Genomic DNA, 17,580 nt, shown 5'->3' with positions numbered 1-17,580 from the left:
CAGCTCAGCTCTTGGCAGGAGTCGTGGGCAGCTCAGTCTCCTTGGGGTGTGGTGCATCCCTGTGGATTTACTGTCCTGTTCTAAACCAAGAGGACAAACATCTGGAGCATCTGCTGTGTTTTGGATGGACCCATCATTCCTGCAATAAAACCAGCACACCTCGCATGAGGTTTACCTGCAGCACCATGAAAAATCGGTGGAGAAAAAGAAAGCAACAACAGCAATTTTAAACCCCCTCACTTTTAGGCAATTACCGTGGATGAGGATCATCCCTGCAGGCAGTGCTTGGATGTTTGTGGCTGTGTGGCATTTTCCTCTGCAGAAGCTGCCTGGTCACACAGTTCTGTCACCTTTCCTCTGCCTCCAGCTGGGCTCAGCAAACCTGGTGACATTTGGCAGCCCTGAGCCAATCCCATATTCCCATCTGGTGCCCAACAGTGCCAGGGAAACACAGCCCTCCTCCAGTCAGGCCAGGCCAGGGATGCTCATGGGGGAGGCTTGGCTGGGCCAGTACAGGCCCTCAGTGCCACTTGTGCCACATGTCTGCCCTTGCTGCCTGCTTGGGATGTCACAGACGTGCAGGGAAAGCTTCCAGCAATGATGCCAGTGTATGTTTTGTTCCCTGTGATCAGCAGAGAGATTTCAGCACACGGTGGGAGCAGGAGTGTGTGGTTGCAGAGGCACTCTGCAGCAGGAGGAGAGGCTGACAGCAAACAGGGTTCTCTGGAGTGTGCAAAAACCTGAACAACTACAGCTGTGGTGGCTTTGGGTTTTCCTTATCACAACTGTTTGTTCACAGTGTTGTTTCTTAACCTCTTCCTTGCAAAACAGTCATGGTAAAACCTCAGCTCCTTCATCTTCAGCCTGTGAATTCCCAGGACACTTTCACTGACCTACAGATGATCCACACCAGCTTCTCCGTGAGCTTCATCACTAGTGGAGCAGCAGCCCTAGTGCCCAGCTCTGCTCCCGACTGTCTCTCGCCCTCTCTGCCACCTCCCATGTCCCTGCCACGTCCCTTCGCTGTCCCAGCAGGTCCCAGCAGCCACCAGACGACAGGCTGGGGTTGGCAATGAGGAGATTACAGGAGCTTTACCTTCAATGATCCAGACATGAAGGAATTTAATCCCGTGTGTGAAATAAAAAGAGTTTATTTAGCTTCTTCCTCTGAGTCACTGCCGAAACATCTCATCCCCGGCTGCTGTGTCGGGAGCTCGATCGCTCACGAGATGTGTCCTCAGGTGCACTTTTGACCTTCCCCTGCACGAAGGGAAATCCCTCAGCCCTGGAGCCTCACTCTGCCCCCCAGGATGGTCCTGCTCCCTCCAGCCAGGGCTTTCCATGGTGCTTGAAGATAAATCTGGTGGTTAAGATCCTGCTCCTTTTCAAAATGAAGGTCAAAACTGCCAAGTACATTTTTTACCAGCTCCAAAGGGAGATGATTTGGCCCATGGGGACAACACTGGACCTGTTCTTCTGATACCCAACTCAAAGAGCTGCTGCAGCAGAGCCTCCAGCCACAAAGGGACACACAGGTGCCAGGGATGTGATGCACAGGGGGTTTGTGTGGACACACTCACCTCTCCACCCCATCCGATCTCCCTTGGTCCGTCTGTTACCCCACCTGGAGATGCCAACTGCTCCTTCGGCTTGGAGATGTTACAGGGCTGGCAGATGGACCCTGCTAGGAAAGTTTGAGAGGAAAATAGGTTTGGGTTGCTTCAACCTGACAGAATCTTCCAAGTCAGCAAAAGCAAACAGTGTTAGTTTGGGGTCTCAGCTCATGTAGATTCCATGTGATTCAGAGTCACAACAGCCAACTGGAAAACCTCTCAAAGGGGAGGCAAAAGCTGGTGCAGGGGTGGCCGTGATCCCCAGAAACCCTACTGTGCCCCCAACCCCAGAGCTGTTCTACACAGAAGACTGTGGGTCTGGAAACACCACAGCAAAGGGGACAAAAGGCATCTCTTTCAACCCTTCTCCTTCCACCTGAGAGGGGTGGGCCTATTCTGTGGGAAACATTATCCCGGGACAGCTGTGCAGAACAGGAGAGAGGAGGTTCCAGAAAAGAGGTGGGAAAGTGCTGGAGTCTCACTATGGAAGGTGCAGAAACAGAGGGGAGCTGCCTGTGAGAGGCCAACGTGGAGCCAAGCACAGCAGGAAGTGCCCTTCTCCCTGGCTTTGGCTCGTGATCCAAGGCACAGGGATGGATTCAGTGGATTGTCTGGAGACTGACGTACCAGTGGCAACATACACATGTTCTCATGGACATCCCCATGGAGACCCTGCTGCCTGTGGGGAGCTCTTCTGGGTGGAATGCACGGCTTAGGGCTCCTTTCTCCAAGGCAGGAAAGGAGAGGAGGCCCCAAAGAGTCACCTCCTGTGGAGAGAGCGATGGAGAGCCCAAAACTGTAGAGGGAATCCAGAAACTCAGTGCTGGAAGGCAATGAAGGTGTCCTGGTGTTGTCCCAGCTGGCTGGACATCCAGAGAGATGTGCTGCAGCTGCCAGACTGTGCCTGAGAGGTTCCTGGAAGGGCATCCAGGGATGGACCATTCCTGAAGGAGAAAGGCTGAAATTCCTGTTGATGTGGAGACAAGGACATCTGCACCCCTTGGGATACTGCTGGTTATTGCTTTTTCCAAAGCAAGGAACTGCCTGAGAGCCCCTGAATTCTCATCATGGAAAACACCAAGGGCATCACCTTGTACCTGCGCTGGGTTTGAGCAGGAGCCCTGGGAAGCTAATTCCAAGGATTCTCAGGCTCTTCCCTCACTGTGCCACAAGGTATTTCGCACCAAGATGCCACCGAGCAGGGCAGGTCACCACATCAGACGTGGCCAGGGCACGTGTCCTCTGCCGCTGCTGCTCGTGGGCATCAGTGAGAATCCAGAGAAAGGAGCAACACCACACTGTGCAACTGAATTCCTAAAGCAGCTGTTGTGGCTGGATCTGGCTTTGAGGAACGCCTCAGGTATCAGTTACCATCTCACTCGTTCTCAAGCAGGTTTTGTGCACACACAAGGCCAGGGTGGTGTTCGAGATCAGACCTTGGCTGAGGACAGACCTAAGGGGTGACGCCACCTGCCCCTGCACCCACCTTCCCTGAGCCCCTGCCCTTCTCCAGGGCAGTATCCCCACGCCAGGCCACAGGCCCTTCCCAACACTCTCCTCCAGTGACCCCCAAGCCACCTCATCCCTGGGGAAAGCAGGAACAGAGCTGTGGCTGGATGAAAAGGTCACACACGGGATGAACCACTCACCCCAGCCACACACAGCAGGGCAGGAGCTTCTCCAGACCCCTTAACAGCAGCACAGCTTTCCCAGAGACACACTGGGAATTCTGCTGGTGCTCTATCCCAGGCCACATCCCCAAGGTGGGTTCTACAGCACAGAGGGTGCACAGGGGGTTATTTGACACCTGAGCAGGTCTGGGAAGTTCAGACACTCCGTGATTACTGGAGCTGCTGCTGCAACACCAGCATTTTTCCATACTCCTCCAGCTGGGAACATTTAGGACATTTGGCTTTCCATAAACATTGAAAATCTATCCAACTTCAAAACTATTTTTTGCTTGAACTGATGAATTTAGTTTAATTTACTGTGCACAGAGCGGTTCTGCTTTTAAGATAAAGGCAAAAGCTGCTCAGGGTGGGCACAGCTGACACAGCAACAGTGCTGGTCAGTGCTGGGGCACCTCAGCACAACATTCAGGACACTTCCCAGCCCAACACAGACAGCCACATCCAGCCTGAGCTGCCCACTGCCCTCCATCAGTGCTCAGCCAAGTTCAAAGTCGCAGGGATATTTAAAAACATGCTGCCCACAGGGCCCCTTGGAGCACAACTCCAGTATCTTCACCCCAGACACCATTTCCACCTCCCTCAGCTTCACCAAGACCAGCTGTGCCCCTGAGCAGCCCCAGCACTGCCAGGGAACAAGCAGAGGGCACATTTAAACACAATTATTACACTTTTCTTTGCCTAGGAAAGGGGGTGTTTTGCCCAACAGGTGGGGATTTTGTAACTAAGGAAGGGAGAAGTACAATTAGGAGGTTAAAATATGGCAGCATGTTATTCTGATTTGACTAAGCAGAACTTCACCTCACTTTTAACCATCTCATTGCTGGATAACTCACTTCATTTTTAACAGACGGACTGGCAGAAGCTGCTATTAATTAATGTAATTTGAAAATCTGGACCACAACTATTTTCCCTAAATGAAATCAATGGTTACATCCACTGAAGTCTTTGTAGAAAACAGTAAAAGCTTCAACTCACAGCACAGTTCTTCAAAGCCACGTTCCCAGGCTGAATCCCTGTGGAGTTAACGCTGGACTGTGAATGTAGCACAAGGCACGTTGATGTATTTTGGTCACTTTATTAAATGAGATATTAAATAGTTTAAAGTTTCAACTACTAAAACAGCACTTTGAATGGTGAAAACACAGATAGTATATCGTCATACTTGAATGCTTCTTCTCTTTAAAAACACATTTCCAGTCCTTATATATATTACAAAACAGCCTTATAGGAAGAGGAGACACCTTTTCTATAGTACTTAAGATATTTAATACAGAACTGAAAAGCCATCTAATAGAAACAAAGGCAAGTCTTCACAGCTGTATGATTTCAGCAGCCAAAGCTGGTTGATGGACTGAAACATTACTATACAACTGGGACAAAACATATACAATATCACGATACTAAGCAAAAACGCTTTACATCCAAAGGAATAAACAGGTTACAAAATGTGGATAATTTAGCAGGCAAAACTGTATTACAAGCAACGTTTTTATTTGTCATCTTAAGCCATTTTTATCTAGTTAAAACATCTAGAACAAATATAAAAATGAGCCTTTTATTATCTTACTGATGTATGTTCTGTCTTTAAGTACTGGTTAAAGCCTGATGTTATATTCAAAGCACATTGTTATGCAGCTAAAATGTCGAGTGAGAAACATATGCAAAGTGGTCCAGGTTTTACTTCAATGCTTATCTCGGATTCCTTCTTGTGCATTAGTCTTCTGTTATCCATAGGTTTGTCCAGGATGAAATAAAATGTGCCTTTCAATGTTGCCTAAAACTTCCACATTTAAGTCTTTGAGTTACTGTAAAACTCCATTTAACATTCCCAGGTTTGGTAGAAAGTATTTCTCTTATTCACAACATGTAGGAATATCGGTGAGAGTTGCCCAGAGTACATTTGCCTTCAAATGTCTGTCTCAACGTCTCACGCTTTGTCTCTTCTAGTGCCAACACGTCTCTCTTGCTCCCTCCCCCAGATCAGAGTTAACTGTAGAGCTGGCAGAGCACTAGAACACACTGAGGGTCTTTTGTGGTATCTTGTAATCAGAGTCCAAGACAGCAACTTGTCAGCTGGGTGTGCAGCAGCCCAACCAAGCTCTGTCCACGTCACAAACCAAGTGTCAGTCACACAGCAAAACATTGTGTGACATCTGCATGTTTAGATGCAAAACTTGTCCATTCAGGGCAAGAACTCAAAACTCCTGCAAGAAACTTTCCAGAAACCAAAATGATTTTAGTTCATGCCTGCGTCAGAAGAGTCCAGCACAATCTGGAGCCACAGCCTCCATCCATCTCCAGAGCCCCCTGTTGTGCACACACCACTGCCTCCACGTTCCTGCTACTTACTTGTGCCCCCAGATTATCAACGGGGGTTTTTGGGGGGGTAAGAATCAACCAAAATCTATGCAAAGAAAAGCCCTATTTGTACTTAATTAGATCTTCACAAGCACAACAAGTGTGGGCAAAGAACATGATAATGATACAGAATAAACCAGAAATTTATCTCTGGCCTACATTAAAAAAAATCCAAAAGAGAACAAAACCAAAACCAAAACAGATCAAGCTCTTTGTGTCCTAACTCATGTTTTCACACAACTGAAGGGACGGGGAGGAGTGCACAACCACATCTCTATCAATAAAGTCATTTCACGCTTCTGGCACCTCTGGAAGTTGCTACAGCACTTTCTCTGTATCCATGTCCAATCGGCAATGGTTCTGCCACGTTAAAGGGCGCTCTCTAACAGGGTTTGACCCTGGCCACCATCACTATTTTACCCCCAAAACACCAGGAACTGAATTGTGTTGGCCCATCCCCCACTGCCGGCAATGGGAGGAGACAGTAGCACCAGCATGAAGGAGTTACCAGAAATGTGCTTTGCGCTGGACTCCACAGCGAGGGAATTAACGCCTGAAGGAAAAACATCTCCCACCCCCAGATCATCAGCTGTTATTCCATCACATGGAACTGAAAATAAGAAATGGCAGCAGACTGGGGAAGGCCCAGTCGTGTTTAAGGCTGGATGCACAGTTTCCCTGTGCCTCAGAAGGTTCAGAGCAGTAGTATTTACGACTATTGCACTCAATTCTGTTTCAGAGAGTATTTTCAGCTCCTGTTCCATTCAGTACAGATGATCCATGAAGGAAACTAGACTATTTCTCTTAGAACGTTCCCACTAATAGAAAGAAATGGGTAAGCAGAAAAGTATTCCATAATTTGAGGAATCAACTCTAATCAAGAACTCAGCTGTTTACAATTCACATATGTCAGACTGAACATACAGACCTGCAGTCCTTCCTAAGCTTCCCAAAGCTTCGCAGCCACGAAAAGCAAGCGTAGGAGTTTAGACAGGAAACCTGTGGAGATGCTACTGTAACGGGAGAACTTGTTTTCACTGAAAACAACTTGTTATCTCCTGTACTCAACATATGTAAGAAGATTCTAGGCAACATCACTGACAACAGGGAAAACATCGTGTCCTATTTAAACAAAGCTGGAACACTAATATGGAACATGGTATTTAAGGGGAGCAACCAAACTATTCTTTTTAATTTTTTTTTTTTTTTTACAGTTGAGTTCTGTTAGGCCATTGATTCCTAAAAAAATAAAAGTTCTTTCTCTGATTTTAACAATCCTTTAGGCTTTTAGTGCAAAATCACATTGATTTCCCTTGGGAAGGCCCTGGATTTTTGCCTCTCATTGGGGGTGGTGCTCGTTGTAGGGGTGGTGGCTGCATCCCACCAGACACTGACTGATACATTCCTCTCACATCTATGGTTGGGTAGCTGGAAGGATTCATGATTAAATTTGGTGGCTTTGGCATCATGAGGTGGCCCATGGCTGCTTGCTGGTAGGACATCTGCTGCTGCTGCTGCTGGTTGTACTGGTGCTGGAGCCGCCTGTTCATCAGGATCCTCTGGACACAACTGATTAACTGTGAAGGGAAAGCAGAGCTGGCTGAGTGCACGACCCGTCTCCCTGCTCCGAGGATCAGGTTCAGAGCTGAAATCAATTTGTTAGGGACAGCATGGCTGGGGGAAAAAGCCCCATTGTTATCACCATCCCTAATGTGATGGCATTCAGCAGCCCATTACTGGAGAAACCATTCAGGAACAGCATTTAGGGCTCAGTTCTCCCGAAGACTTGGCTATTGTGCTGCAGGCAGCATTTAGGTGAGTTGCCACGGCAACATGTACTCTACTGTGAAATTATTCCCAGGTATAAGTTACATCATCATTTGTCAGGTACCATTCATCTTCCCTTTGAAAGTCCCACCTGTGGACTGTCAGTGTTTGTTTGCCTGAGAGAAAACTCTTCCCTCTGACGTCATCTGGGCAACTTTCAGATTCTGCCAAGTAATTTTAAGCTAAAACATTACCAACACTTTCTAAGACGTGTTTCCTAAGTGGCTGGCTGAGCTTTGGGAATCAGATTTCTCTTTACGCCTCATGACCTTGCAGCAAAGCACTTCAGCTCAAAAACCTGGCAAGTGGCTTTCTTATGAACTTCTCCTGCGTCTCCCCTCGCTGAGGCTAACCAATGAACTCCAGCACACTGCTGACCATTCAGTGAGGGATATTTATGCGTCTAAACATGCACTTGTAGTTTAGGAATGAACACACACAAGATCCTCATTCAAACACTGACAGTAGATAAATAAATGTAAGGTATTTTACCATCTGCTGTTTCCCGAGGACGTCGTTGTAAATGGCTTCTCGGCGCTTCACATCCAGCTCCTGGCTTGCCTGTCTGTTCAGGGCCAGGGCCTGCACCTGGCTCTCTGTCAGGGTTAAGTTTTCTTTCCACTGAAAAGCAAAAAAACCCAAAACCTTCTTGACACTGGTCATTTGAACAAAAGCCTGATGGTAACTGAGGCCCTGAGTCATGTTCACAGTTGCACCAAGAGTTAAAGCAGCCCAGCTTCTGTTCAATGCAAAACTGTGCTTCACCAGAACCAGAACTATGAGTTATTAGTTCTTCTAACTGGCAATTAGCAGTCCACAAAATACAGTAACTACTTGCCTATAATTGCTATTCTGATTTATAGAAAAACCAGCATTTTCAGAGCATGGCAAATACTTAGGGGATCTAAACTGCCACTCCTGTAAGGCTCTATGCCAGCTAAATACCACTGAGGGTTACTGCAGGGATACAGGTCACTACCAGCTGGAAATGATACTCATTAATAATGCAATTCATTAGCTGAATGACCATTTGCAGTAGCAATATCTTTGTGTGATAATGTTTAACATTTTCCACTCCCAATCCAAAGCCAGGGTTATCCATTTGCCACTCACTATGGATGAAATGATGTCTTCAAGGGGCTGGATTCTCGCTGCAGCCACACTGTTGGTTGCTTCCACTACCTTCTCTCTTCCTTGATTAATGAGGTCCTGAGAAAACACCAGAAAATCAGTTATAAAGCACAGAAGCAACAAACACATTTCTTCCCTAACTTTCTTAATCTTTCTCTTGTACATACCTAGACTTCAATTACCTTTTTGCTTTCAATTTGCACAAGTCAATGAGTCTAAGCTGCCACCCATCTGAATTTCAGCACAGAGAAGTTGAACAACATGTATAAACCTGGCAATTTGTAGACAGCATTTGTAAAAACCTATTTTTGTACCCACAGGTTTTCAGACCAGCATGAGAATGCTGCAACCCAGGTAAATTTTCTACCATACAGACTTGATAATGTTACAGTTTCAAATGTGGTAATTAAAAGTCTTCAAAGAATGCAGGTGATGTTCCAGAAGCCTGACAATCTGTCCAGGTACAGGTTTATATACATGCAAATTAAACTTCAATAAAGCTACATGCAAGCCCCCCTCCCAAACCTCCAAACTATTAAAAATAGGATATAATTACATGAAGATATTTAAGACTGACATTATCCACAATTTGTGACAGAAAACCCCTACAGCAACACAGACAAGTTGTGCTCTTTACCTCCAGCTGTTGGTTACTCATTGCTGACAGAGCACCCAAGTTATAAGGAATATATGTCTGAGAGTTGAAATTTGTGGGAATCATGTTGGTCCCTGTTGGCATGTTGAAACGCATGGTCATGCCCTGAAAAACAGAAAGAGCACTTGCCACTAACTCTGATAATTCTCTAATAACCACACACAGCCAAAGCAGCCCTCAGAGAGGGTCACAGGCACTGAACATTGATCATGGAGGTTTCCAAATCTCAACTCAGAACCACATTTCAGTCACAGAGGAACCCAAGTTCCAGTCTTGAATAATCTCTGAGTTTAGCTTAATTGTCATTATTTGATATATAAGTTACCAAGGCTTATTAGTACAGCTTAAATTGGTTAAGATGATTTTTTTATATTGGAAATCCACTACTTAATGTTGAGTTTTGACCAGCCTGTAATGAAATTCTGAAGAAGTGAAATGCCTAATTTATTAGCAGGAATGTAAAGCTCATTGCCCATATGGATTTCTCACAGGGCAGCTTCAGATTTTACTCCATTTATCTCCCTGTTTCTTCTCCCTCCCCAAACCTTTTCATCAGTTCACTCAAGGTGGTCAGGGGCAATTTATACACCCACTATTTGTACTTTTAGTGGAAGGCTTTTGAGGGTACCTGACAATTTGCTTTATATATTCATTTCTTGGTCTATAAAAAAAATTTAATTGCCCCAAGACAAATTGAAAAGGTAATTGGGACTCTAAACCCGAGAAAGTTATTTTCATACGCATAAACCAGATTAAACAGCTTTACCTTCTTTTCTGCTTCATATTCTGCCCAGGCTGCCTTCCTTTCTTCTTCAGTGAGTTCCTCTTCCTCCTTATGGTCCAGGAGTGAATCATGTTCATGATACCCAACTATGTACTCCTTGTTGATCTGGAGCAGCTCTGCCAGGATCGTGTCCTGTTCAAAGGAGGAGATAAAGGAGGAGTCACTTGGCAGCTCTGCTCTATTCGCTCCCCGTGTTTCCCCTCTTGCTCCCTTCCTCTATGTGCAGCAGCTCTGAGCACTCCACAGCACAATAAAACTTGAAAATCATTTAAAAGTACAATTTTCCTCAGAGGGAGGGCAATGGATTAACAGTCTGTTGCAGAGATGACAGTCCAGTCCTTAATAAACCACAGGAATGCACTCGGATTCCACAACAATAAATGCACTTTCAGAACCTAAGAAGAATGGAATGTGCTCAGTGACTTTTCCTTTGCTTAGGCTGGACAACAGACAGGACCAATCTACATTTATTTTATACAAACAGCATCTCTACAGCTTCCGAACACTGAGCAGCCCTTTGGGTCCAACATCTCAAATTTTTTTTAAGTCAAACCTTTTTGTCTGAAAGTCAAGGTGATGCTGCAAAGGATGAAGAAAAACACCTCCACAGGAGTATGAAAAACTGCTCCTGCTGCACCTCAGGAGCTCTTTTTCCAAGGTCATTATTGAACAGGGTTTTTACATGACTTGTGTGGCTGATGAGCTTCATGAATTAAGGAAGCTCCAATACACCTCAGCATTCAGGCTAAAATTCCTAATATGAAAACATCATGGAACCAATCCTGAAAGTAATTACAGTCCTGGAGTTATCTGAGTACCTCCAGCCCCCTCCACCATCCTGCCCTCATTCTGCCAGGCTTTGCACAAGCAGGAATCCAGCCTGTCCCACCCTGGCATTTTATAATCTCAGCCAAACAATGACTGGAAAAAAGTGCCCACAAACAAACAAGAGCTTTTGCAGCCACTCTGGGAGCTGCGTGTGGAAGTGCTGACCAGGGGTTCTGTCACAGCAGCTACAGAAAGCTGTTTGTTTCTGTGTGTTTGAAAAGTTAATTAGGTTAACCAATTCTCAATGAACTGTCCCTCTTTGTCCCACCCTTCTCCTATCTGGTCTGAATCATTGTTGTCATCACCAGCTCCTCCCAGAATATCCTGGGTGGGGTCGGCACCACTGATGGGCACAGGGAACAGAGGATGGTGGGTTTGGGGTGCTGGCAGGGAAGCAGAGAGACCCCAGGGATGGGGGTGACACAAAGCCCAGAGGAGGTGGCTGAGGAACCCAGAACATGGCACAGGGTGTGGGGGCTCCTGGAAGTGCAGGAACTGCCCTGGGAGTTCCTCCCTCAGGCAGCACAGCCCTCAAATGTGCTTTACATTACATCCAACTGTGTGTTTGCTTTGCTTTGTCTGAACTTTATTTTGTGTTGAATTTAATGATGGAAGCTCAAAAATGGGGATGGGGAATAAACTCACATTTAGTTCAATCTTACAAAAAAAATAATAAATCCACCTTACACATAAAAAAATCATCAGGATTAATTATTTCTTTATATTTGTTTAGCTTGTTGATAGAATAATGATTATCAGTTGGTTTGTAAGCTTTAGGATGAAATCCTGGTGATGAATGAAAATACAAAGAGAGACTGAAAAAGGGGTTTGAATTTTTAAAAAGACATTTGTCTTTTTAAGAACCTGATGGAATTAAATGCTATGGAGAGATCAGTGTATTAGAAAGGAAATCCTCCATGAAGGAATGCAAGTTATGTTGTAATTCACAGGTTTTTCCTCAACCAGCTGAACATTTAATACTAAAGTTAAAAATAAAAATATTAAATAAGAAGCAAATTCTTCTAATCCTGAGATCAAAACTCACAAAGTTGTGAGTGTGGGAGCACAGTAAAACAGGTCTCTGTCCTGAGGTGGTATAAAATGCTGATATACTATAGCCAACTGAATCTGAACTATGATTTTCATCTGCTTCTCCAAGCTGTTTTCACCAGGTTTTCATTCCACATAAATAAAAAAGTAACTTCAAGTCTAATTCCCTGAATGAGGAATGGGGAATGAGCTCAGGGCAACAACAGTGCCAGCTCTGAGGGACACCCAGTGCCCCAGTATTGCCTTTGTCCAGTTCATGGTCTGTACTTCACTACTTTGTAAATTATAATGTCATTATTTCTATACTTAAATACAGCAAAGGTGACCAAGAGATCACTCAGCCTTAAGACACCTTTTTTGGACTGAAATTCCAAAGCAGCCCTTTCCAGCTGTGCAGGGACAGGGGATGAATGAAATCAAACAGTGGAAGTTAAGACTAAATAATTCATGTGAACCACATTCGTATCACAAATATTCTGTTAACCCCAAGTCTCTGCAGAGCTGTGACCAGAGGCTGTTTCTGAGGGGTGAGGGCAGAACACAGGAACCCGAGTTGGGGCACTTTTGCCCTGAGAACCTCCACACCTCGAGGTCTTGTTAGACCACACAGGGCAGAAAACTGCTGCTCCAGTTATAACTGGACATGACACTTGGATAAACTTCCAGGAAAACAACAGATTGCACATCTGCGCTGTCTTTCCTTATAGGAAATAAAAGCATTCAACATCTCCTCCCCGCTTAACAGCGCTTTCAAAGAAAACTGGTCTGGGACTTGAAGCTGGATTGTTGTAAAGCCGGAATTCTCAAGGATGTAATTTAAAATCAAGCAGGATTTGTTTCTTCACTCACTGATGACTTTTAAAACAATACAGAATGAATTCTCCTATCCCATTAAAAGCAAAATAATTAAATATTTGTTTTCTCTTACATCCAAGAAGTTGAAAAGGAGTATTTTAAGTGTCCCCTTATCTTGACCATATCTCTACTATTGGTCCCCACAGGAAGTTAAACAGGGAACTAAGCCCCAAAAAGTCTTGGCAAAGGAAGACATGGATTAAGTTGACTCTCACCTACAGTGCCAGCTCACAGATGTGTTACCACAAACTGAAGTATCACCAGCACCCACTCAGATGCTAATTTCAATTTTCCACGGTTTCATGCAGTAAAACTTCTCTTCATTCAAAATGCATGAAAAAGTGACTGTTCTGACTTAAAAGTTCAGGCTTTAGTGAGTTTCTCTTATAGTGTCAGTTACACTGAGGGGAAACTCCTCACCCAGCTCATTATAGGATCTGTTATATTAACTATGGATTTTGTTGTGTTTCCTGCTATTCACCTCCATTCCAAGTGGCCAGCACTGCTCTGCACTAAAAACCTGCAACATCTTTGAACAGACAAAGGTTGTTTTTACAGCACAGAATTCCTGGTGATGGGCACCACTCACTTTTGGCAACATGGGGGTGTCCCTCTTCTTCTTCTTCTCCGAGTTGGGGTCATCCAGCAGGTCTGGCTCGAAGGTGTAGAGCTCTGTGAGCTCGTTCATGGTGAAGTGACGCTCCACCTGCTGCTGGTCCACCACCCTGAAGGACAGCGACTGCTTCGTCACCTGCCGGTCGTAGATCTTGTCCTCCATGGTTCCCTAAACACAGACACAGCCACTGCTCACCCACAGAAAATACTTACAGGTATGAAAGAGCCAAAACAACAACCCAGCTGTTCTGTTTGCCTTGTTTCCATGACCAAGTTTCTACCCCTTTCAAGCCCTTTGTTTGCTGAGCAATAAAAGGAAAAACCTGCTGGAAGCGGCACAGCAGGAATTGTGCAGGGGGCAGATGTCATCTAGCTGTTGACTAGAGGAAGAAAATTGTTCTTTTAGTGGTGTTTTTAAGAGATCCAGTTTTGCTTCAATTCCCCAAAGTAGGATTATGACCAAAAAATGGCAATTTTCACAGCATGTACCTTATTTTGCTGCTTTGAGCAGCCTGTAAAAAGGAAAACAGATACCATATCACTGTGGTGGAGGGCAGAGGGGAAGGAAGGCAGTCAAGTCTAATTCACCACAGCTGTGTACAAAAAAATTAGATCTTTGATGAAAAAAAATGGAAAATTACTTATTTTTTGGAAAAAAAAAAAGAAAAAGATGACTGAGAAGGACGAGAACAGCACAGCCTGTTCTGAACAGCGTAATTTAAAAAGAATATCAACAGTTCAAAAGTACACAGAGAAAACTACAAAAATAAACTGAAGCCTGAAGAAAAACCCCATTTCTGACAGCAACGTGTCCCAGACAAGGATCTGCTTCAGCTGGGATGGAAATGGTGACTGGATCAAGGGTTAAGTGCTACTGAGGAAAGGTCTCCAGGCTGCTCTGTCACACCTGAGGAATCAGATGCTGAAGCAAGGCACTTCCTAACAGAAATAACAGCCTTACATAAAGCACAGAGCAGTGTCCACCAGAGTTATTACCCATCTTTAACATCTGCAGGGTGTGATACAAGTTTTCAAGTCAGGACAGGATGCCTTTTTATAAAAATCTCATTATGTCCCTGTGGTTTCATCCCAGCTGGACCAGCAGGGTGTGCAGAAGGAACTGCCCCAGGGCAGGGCTATTCCCTAACAACAACAGTATCATCCTCTGCAGGCTCTGCTCCATTCAGAATTTTTTGTGGTGTGCAAATTAAAGGAGCTGAGACCCCCTGTTCAGAGTCTGGACATGTGAATCTGCTGGAATTCCAGAATTTGTGCTACACAAAGTGTCAGACAAGGGGGACTTAACAGGAAATAATTTCTGTTGTCATTTATTTTACCATTCTTTCCTTCAAGAGCTGCTTCAGTGGCCAAATGCTGCTACAGATCACGACTGGATCAGTGTGGATCACTACAGACCCCAACACCAGCCCAAACAGGTACAGTCCCAACAATCCCAGCTCCCAAATTTGACTGCAGGATGAAACAGCACAGAAATAGCAGCCAGAAATGTACCTGAGCCAAAAACCTGTAGACAAACACAGGCTTGTTCTGCCCAAAGCGATAAACCCTGAAGATGCTCTGGATATCATAGGAGGGGTTCCAAGAGGCATCAAAGATGATGACTCTGTTAGCAGCCACCAGGTTTATTCCCAGGGAACCTGCTTTAGTGGATATGATAAACAAGCGGCCTCTGGAACAGAGAAGAGTTGCAAAAATTGAGTATTTTGGAAAACAACTGTTGTTCCTGTGTTGCTGGGTTACTATGGAGTTGTTCATACACTGAAATAACTCTAAAACTTCATTAAAATAATGTATTAAGCATAAAACAGATGCAGATTTTACAAGAACAACACTTCTAGCAAAACATATACTCCCCAAAATACACATCAAGGCATTTTGCAAACCAGCTGTTAACAAAAACTGGCAGGGAAGAAAAAACTTTGAGGTTTGCATTTTCAAGCTCTAATGAAATTAGTTATATCAAATTAAACCATAATTTTAAACAGACAGATTCCATGCCATTGAAACTCTTTCCTGGCCTGCAAACTTTCAGGGTAACTCTCCAATGACCCTGTCTCTTTGACATATCTGCTTTATTTGAGATTCAAAAAATCTCACCCAGGTTCACCTTGGAACCAGTTCTTGACAGACACTGGACAGCATAAACTATTTAAAAGTATTAACACTGGATTAGTTCACTTCTCAATTTAACTTCTTTTCCCCTGCACATTATAAATGACTGCAACATGATTACATACTTTAGTTTTTAAATAAATCTAGGAAGGTGAAGTTCCTTAACTTCATTCAAATACAAGTTTGTACCTCTCTATAAAGTCCCATTTTGGATGAGCAGTGGAGGGCTGGCAGCCAGTTCTGGAGGCAGCTAAGAGAGTTAATTTGCCCCTGAGTGGCACAGGGACTGCAGCCTCTTGTCCACACCCTTCCCAGGTCCTTATATCCTTGAAGTAATTGCAATAAAAACATTGTCTCTGATTTAAATTGGTTACAATCTAAAGGACAATGAAAACAGCAAGGAAACACTGCTGAATACAATGGAATTCATCTGAAGTCAGTAACACCTTGCTGCACGTTTTCTGTGTGAGTTCTGACAAAAGATCATTCTCTGCCTGGTCTTAAGGTCACTAAGCTCATCAAAGTAATAAAAACAGGGAAAAAAGAAAGGAAAGGGGGGAAATGAAACATATATGTATCTCAGAAGAGACCTCACCTCACATTAGTTTCATCATTGAACTCTTCAGCCCATTTCTTTCTGGACTGAGCTGTGGTTGAGCCATCCAAGCGATAATAATCAATATTTCTGAACCATTTTCCTTCACCTGTAAATGCAACAGCCAAGTTATGAAAATGCTGATGGTGTAAATAACCAGACTGGTAACTCTGAACTAACAACTCTCTGAATAGTGAAGAACAAATATGGAACACAAAACACACTGATGTGACAATGGGAGACGACCACATGTTTTTGGAGGATACAGGCCTGTGCCACAGACATGCCTTGAAAATTATGTAGCAGAGCCTAACTAACAATATAGAAAGTATGCATAATAACAGAAAATAACAGCAATTGATTTGTGATGACAATGATCATCCACAAGCCTGCAGTGGCTTATACAATCCCTGAGCCAATTCTGTCTAGAATTATTCGAAGTCAGAATAAACGCTGTCAATATAATTTTACCTTCCAAAATGTACCCAGTACTTCTCCCTAGCCATTCCTTCTGAAAATTTTGGTTTTTTTTTGCAAAAGGACCAACTCCTCAAAGCAGTTTTATACCACTTGGAATTTAAAGATGAAAATTTATAATCAAGTAAGTGTTTTAAGGTTAAATTTAATGATTTGAAAATATATGAGCTTTTTTTGAGGGGAAGTCCTCTTATTTTTCACAATTTCTATCTGTTTTATATACAATTTATCTATTTATAAATTTGCAGAGATACGCCTTAACTTGGAGCCAAAGTTAATTTTCAAAGCCCCAAAGATGTTGTTACATTCAATCTTTAGGTACTGTAGCACTAATTGCACTTTTCCAATTGATCCAGGTAGGTTCACATTACAGCATCAGTGTCAGTCAGCCTCCCACACAACCAGCACTGGTAAGTCAATGCTCCAAAGGAGATTTCAAAGGTCAAACTCTAATCATTTTGGAACTGAAATCCAGCAAAATCTTTGGGTTTAATTACCCTGTGAGTTACAGCAACTTTTGTCAGATTAGGGGGAAAAAATAACTTCAGCTGATGGAAGCTCTTCTCTCCCCAGTTCACAGTAACCTTCCCTTTTCTCTGGCCATCAAGCTTTATGTACACAAAACTAACACCCCTGAGCCATCAATCCTAAAGAAAACAGTATTTCTGGGAGCCAGCACTGCTCAATTCAATCCATTGTGAGAGACAGATTGGTGAGTTCTGTCAGGAAAGGTGAATCTTGCCATGATACATCATTGAATTGACAGCCAGAACTACCACACATGAAAAACCCCAAACTCTTTAAAACATTATCTCAGAATAAAAGCACGAATTCCTCAAAAAGACACCTTGTAATGTGTGAAGATGACAAAATTCAGAATAGGAAGCAACATCCAGGAACAATAAATCTGTGAGAGACGGATACTGGAGAGCTCCAGTCACCATCACTGAGACACTTTTCTGTTATCT

General features: G+C 44.0%; 1 protein-coding gene across 2 annotated transcripts in view; it reads right to left on the bottom strand.

The window, feature by feature from the left end:
* Positions 1 to 4,363: 4,363 nt before the first annotated feature.
* Positions 4,364 to 17,580, bottom strand: part of ATRX (ATRX chromatin remodeler) — a 66,234-nt gene continuing 53,017 nt past the window's right edge. For both annotated transcript variants that reach the window (XM_048318405.1, XM_048318406.1), the window contains 8 exons: positions 16,136 to 16,244; positions 14,920 to 15,097; positions 13,382 to 13,576; positions 10,042 to 10,191; positions 9,258 to 9,380; positions 8,603 to 8,698; positions 7,982 to 8,110; positions 4,364 to 7,239 (listed from right to left, as the gene is read on the bottom strand). In XM_048318405.1, coding sequence (XP_048174362.1) covers positions 6,961 to 7,239; positions 7,982 to 8,110; positions 8,603 to 8,698; positions 9,258 to 9,380; positions 10,042 to 10,191; positions 13,382 to 13,576; positions 14,920 to 15,097; positions 16,136 to 16,244 — 1,259 coding nt within the window. In that variant the 3' untranslated portion in view covers positions 4,364 to 6,960. The remainder of the gene's footprint in view (positions 7,240 to 7,981; positions 8,111 to 8,602; positions 8,699 to 9,257; positions 9,381 to 10,041; positions 10,192 to 13,381; positions 13,577 to 14,919; positions 15,098 to 16,135; positions 16,245 to 17,580) is intronic.

The sequence above is a fragment of the Corvus hawaiiensis genome, chromosome 14 (genome assembly GCF_020740725.1).
Source record: "Corvus hawaiiensis isolate bCorHaw1 chromosome 14, bCorHaw1.pri.cur, whole genome shotgun sequence".
Classification (NCBI taxonomy): domain Eukaryota; kingdom Metazoa; phylum Chordata; class Aves; order Passeriformes; family Corvidae; genus Corvus; species Corvus hawaiiensis.
The sequence above is the reverse complement of the archived record's forward strand: the minus strand, read 5'-3'. Positions and strand labels throughout refer to the sequence as shown.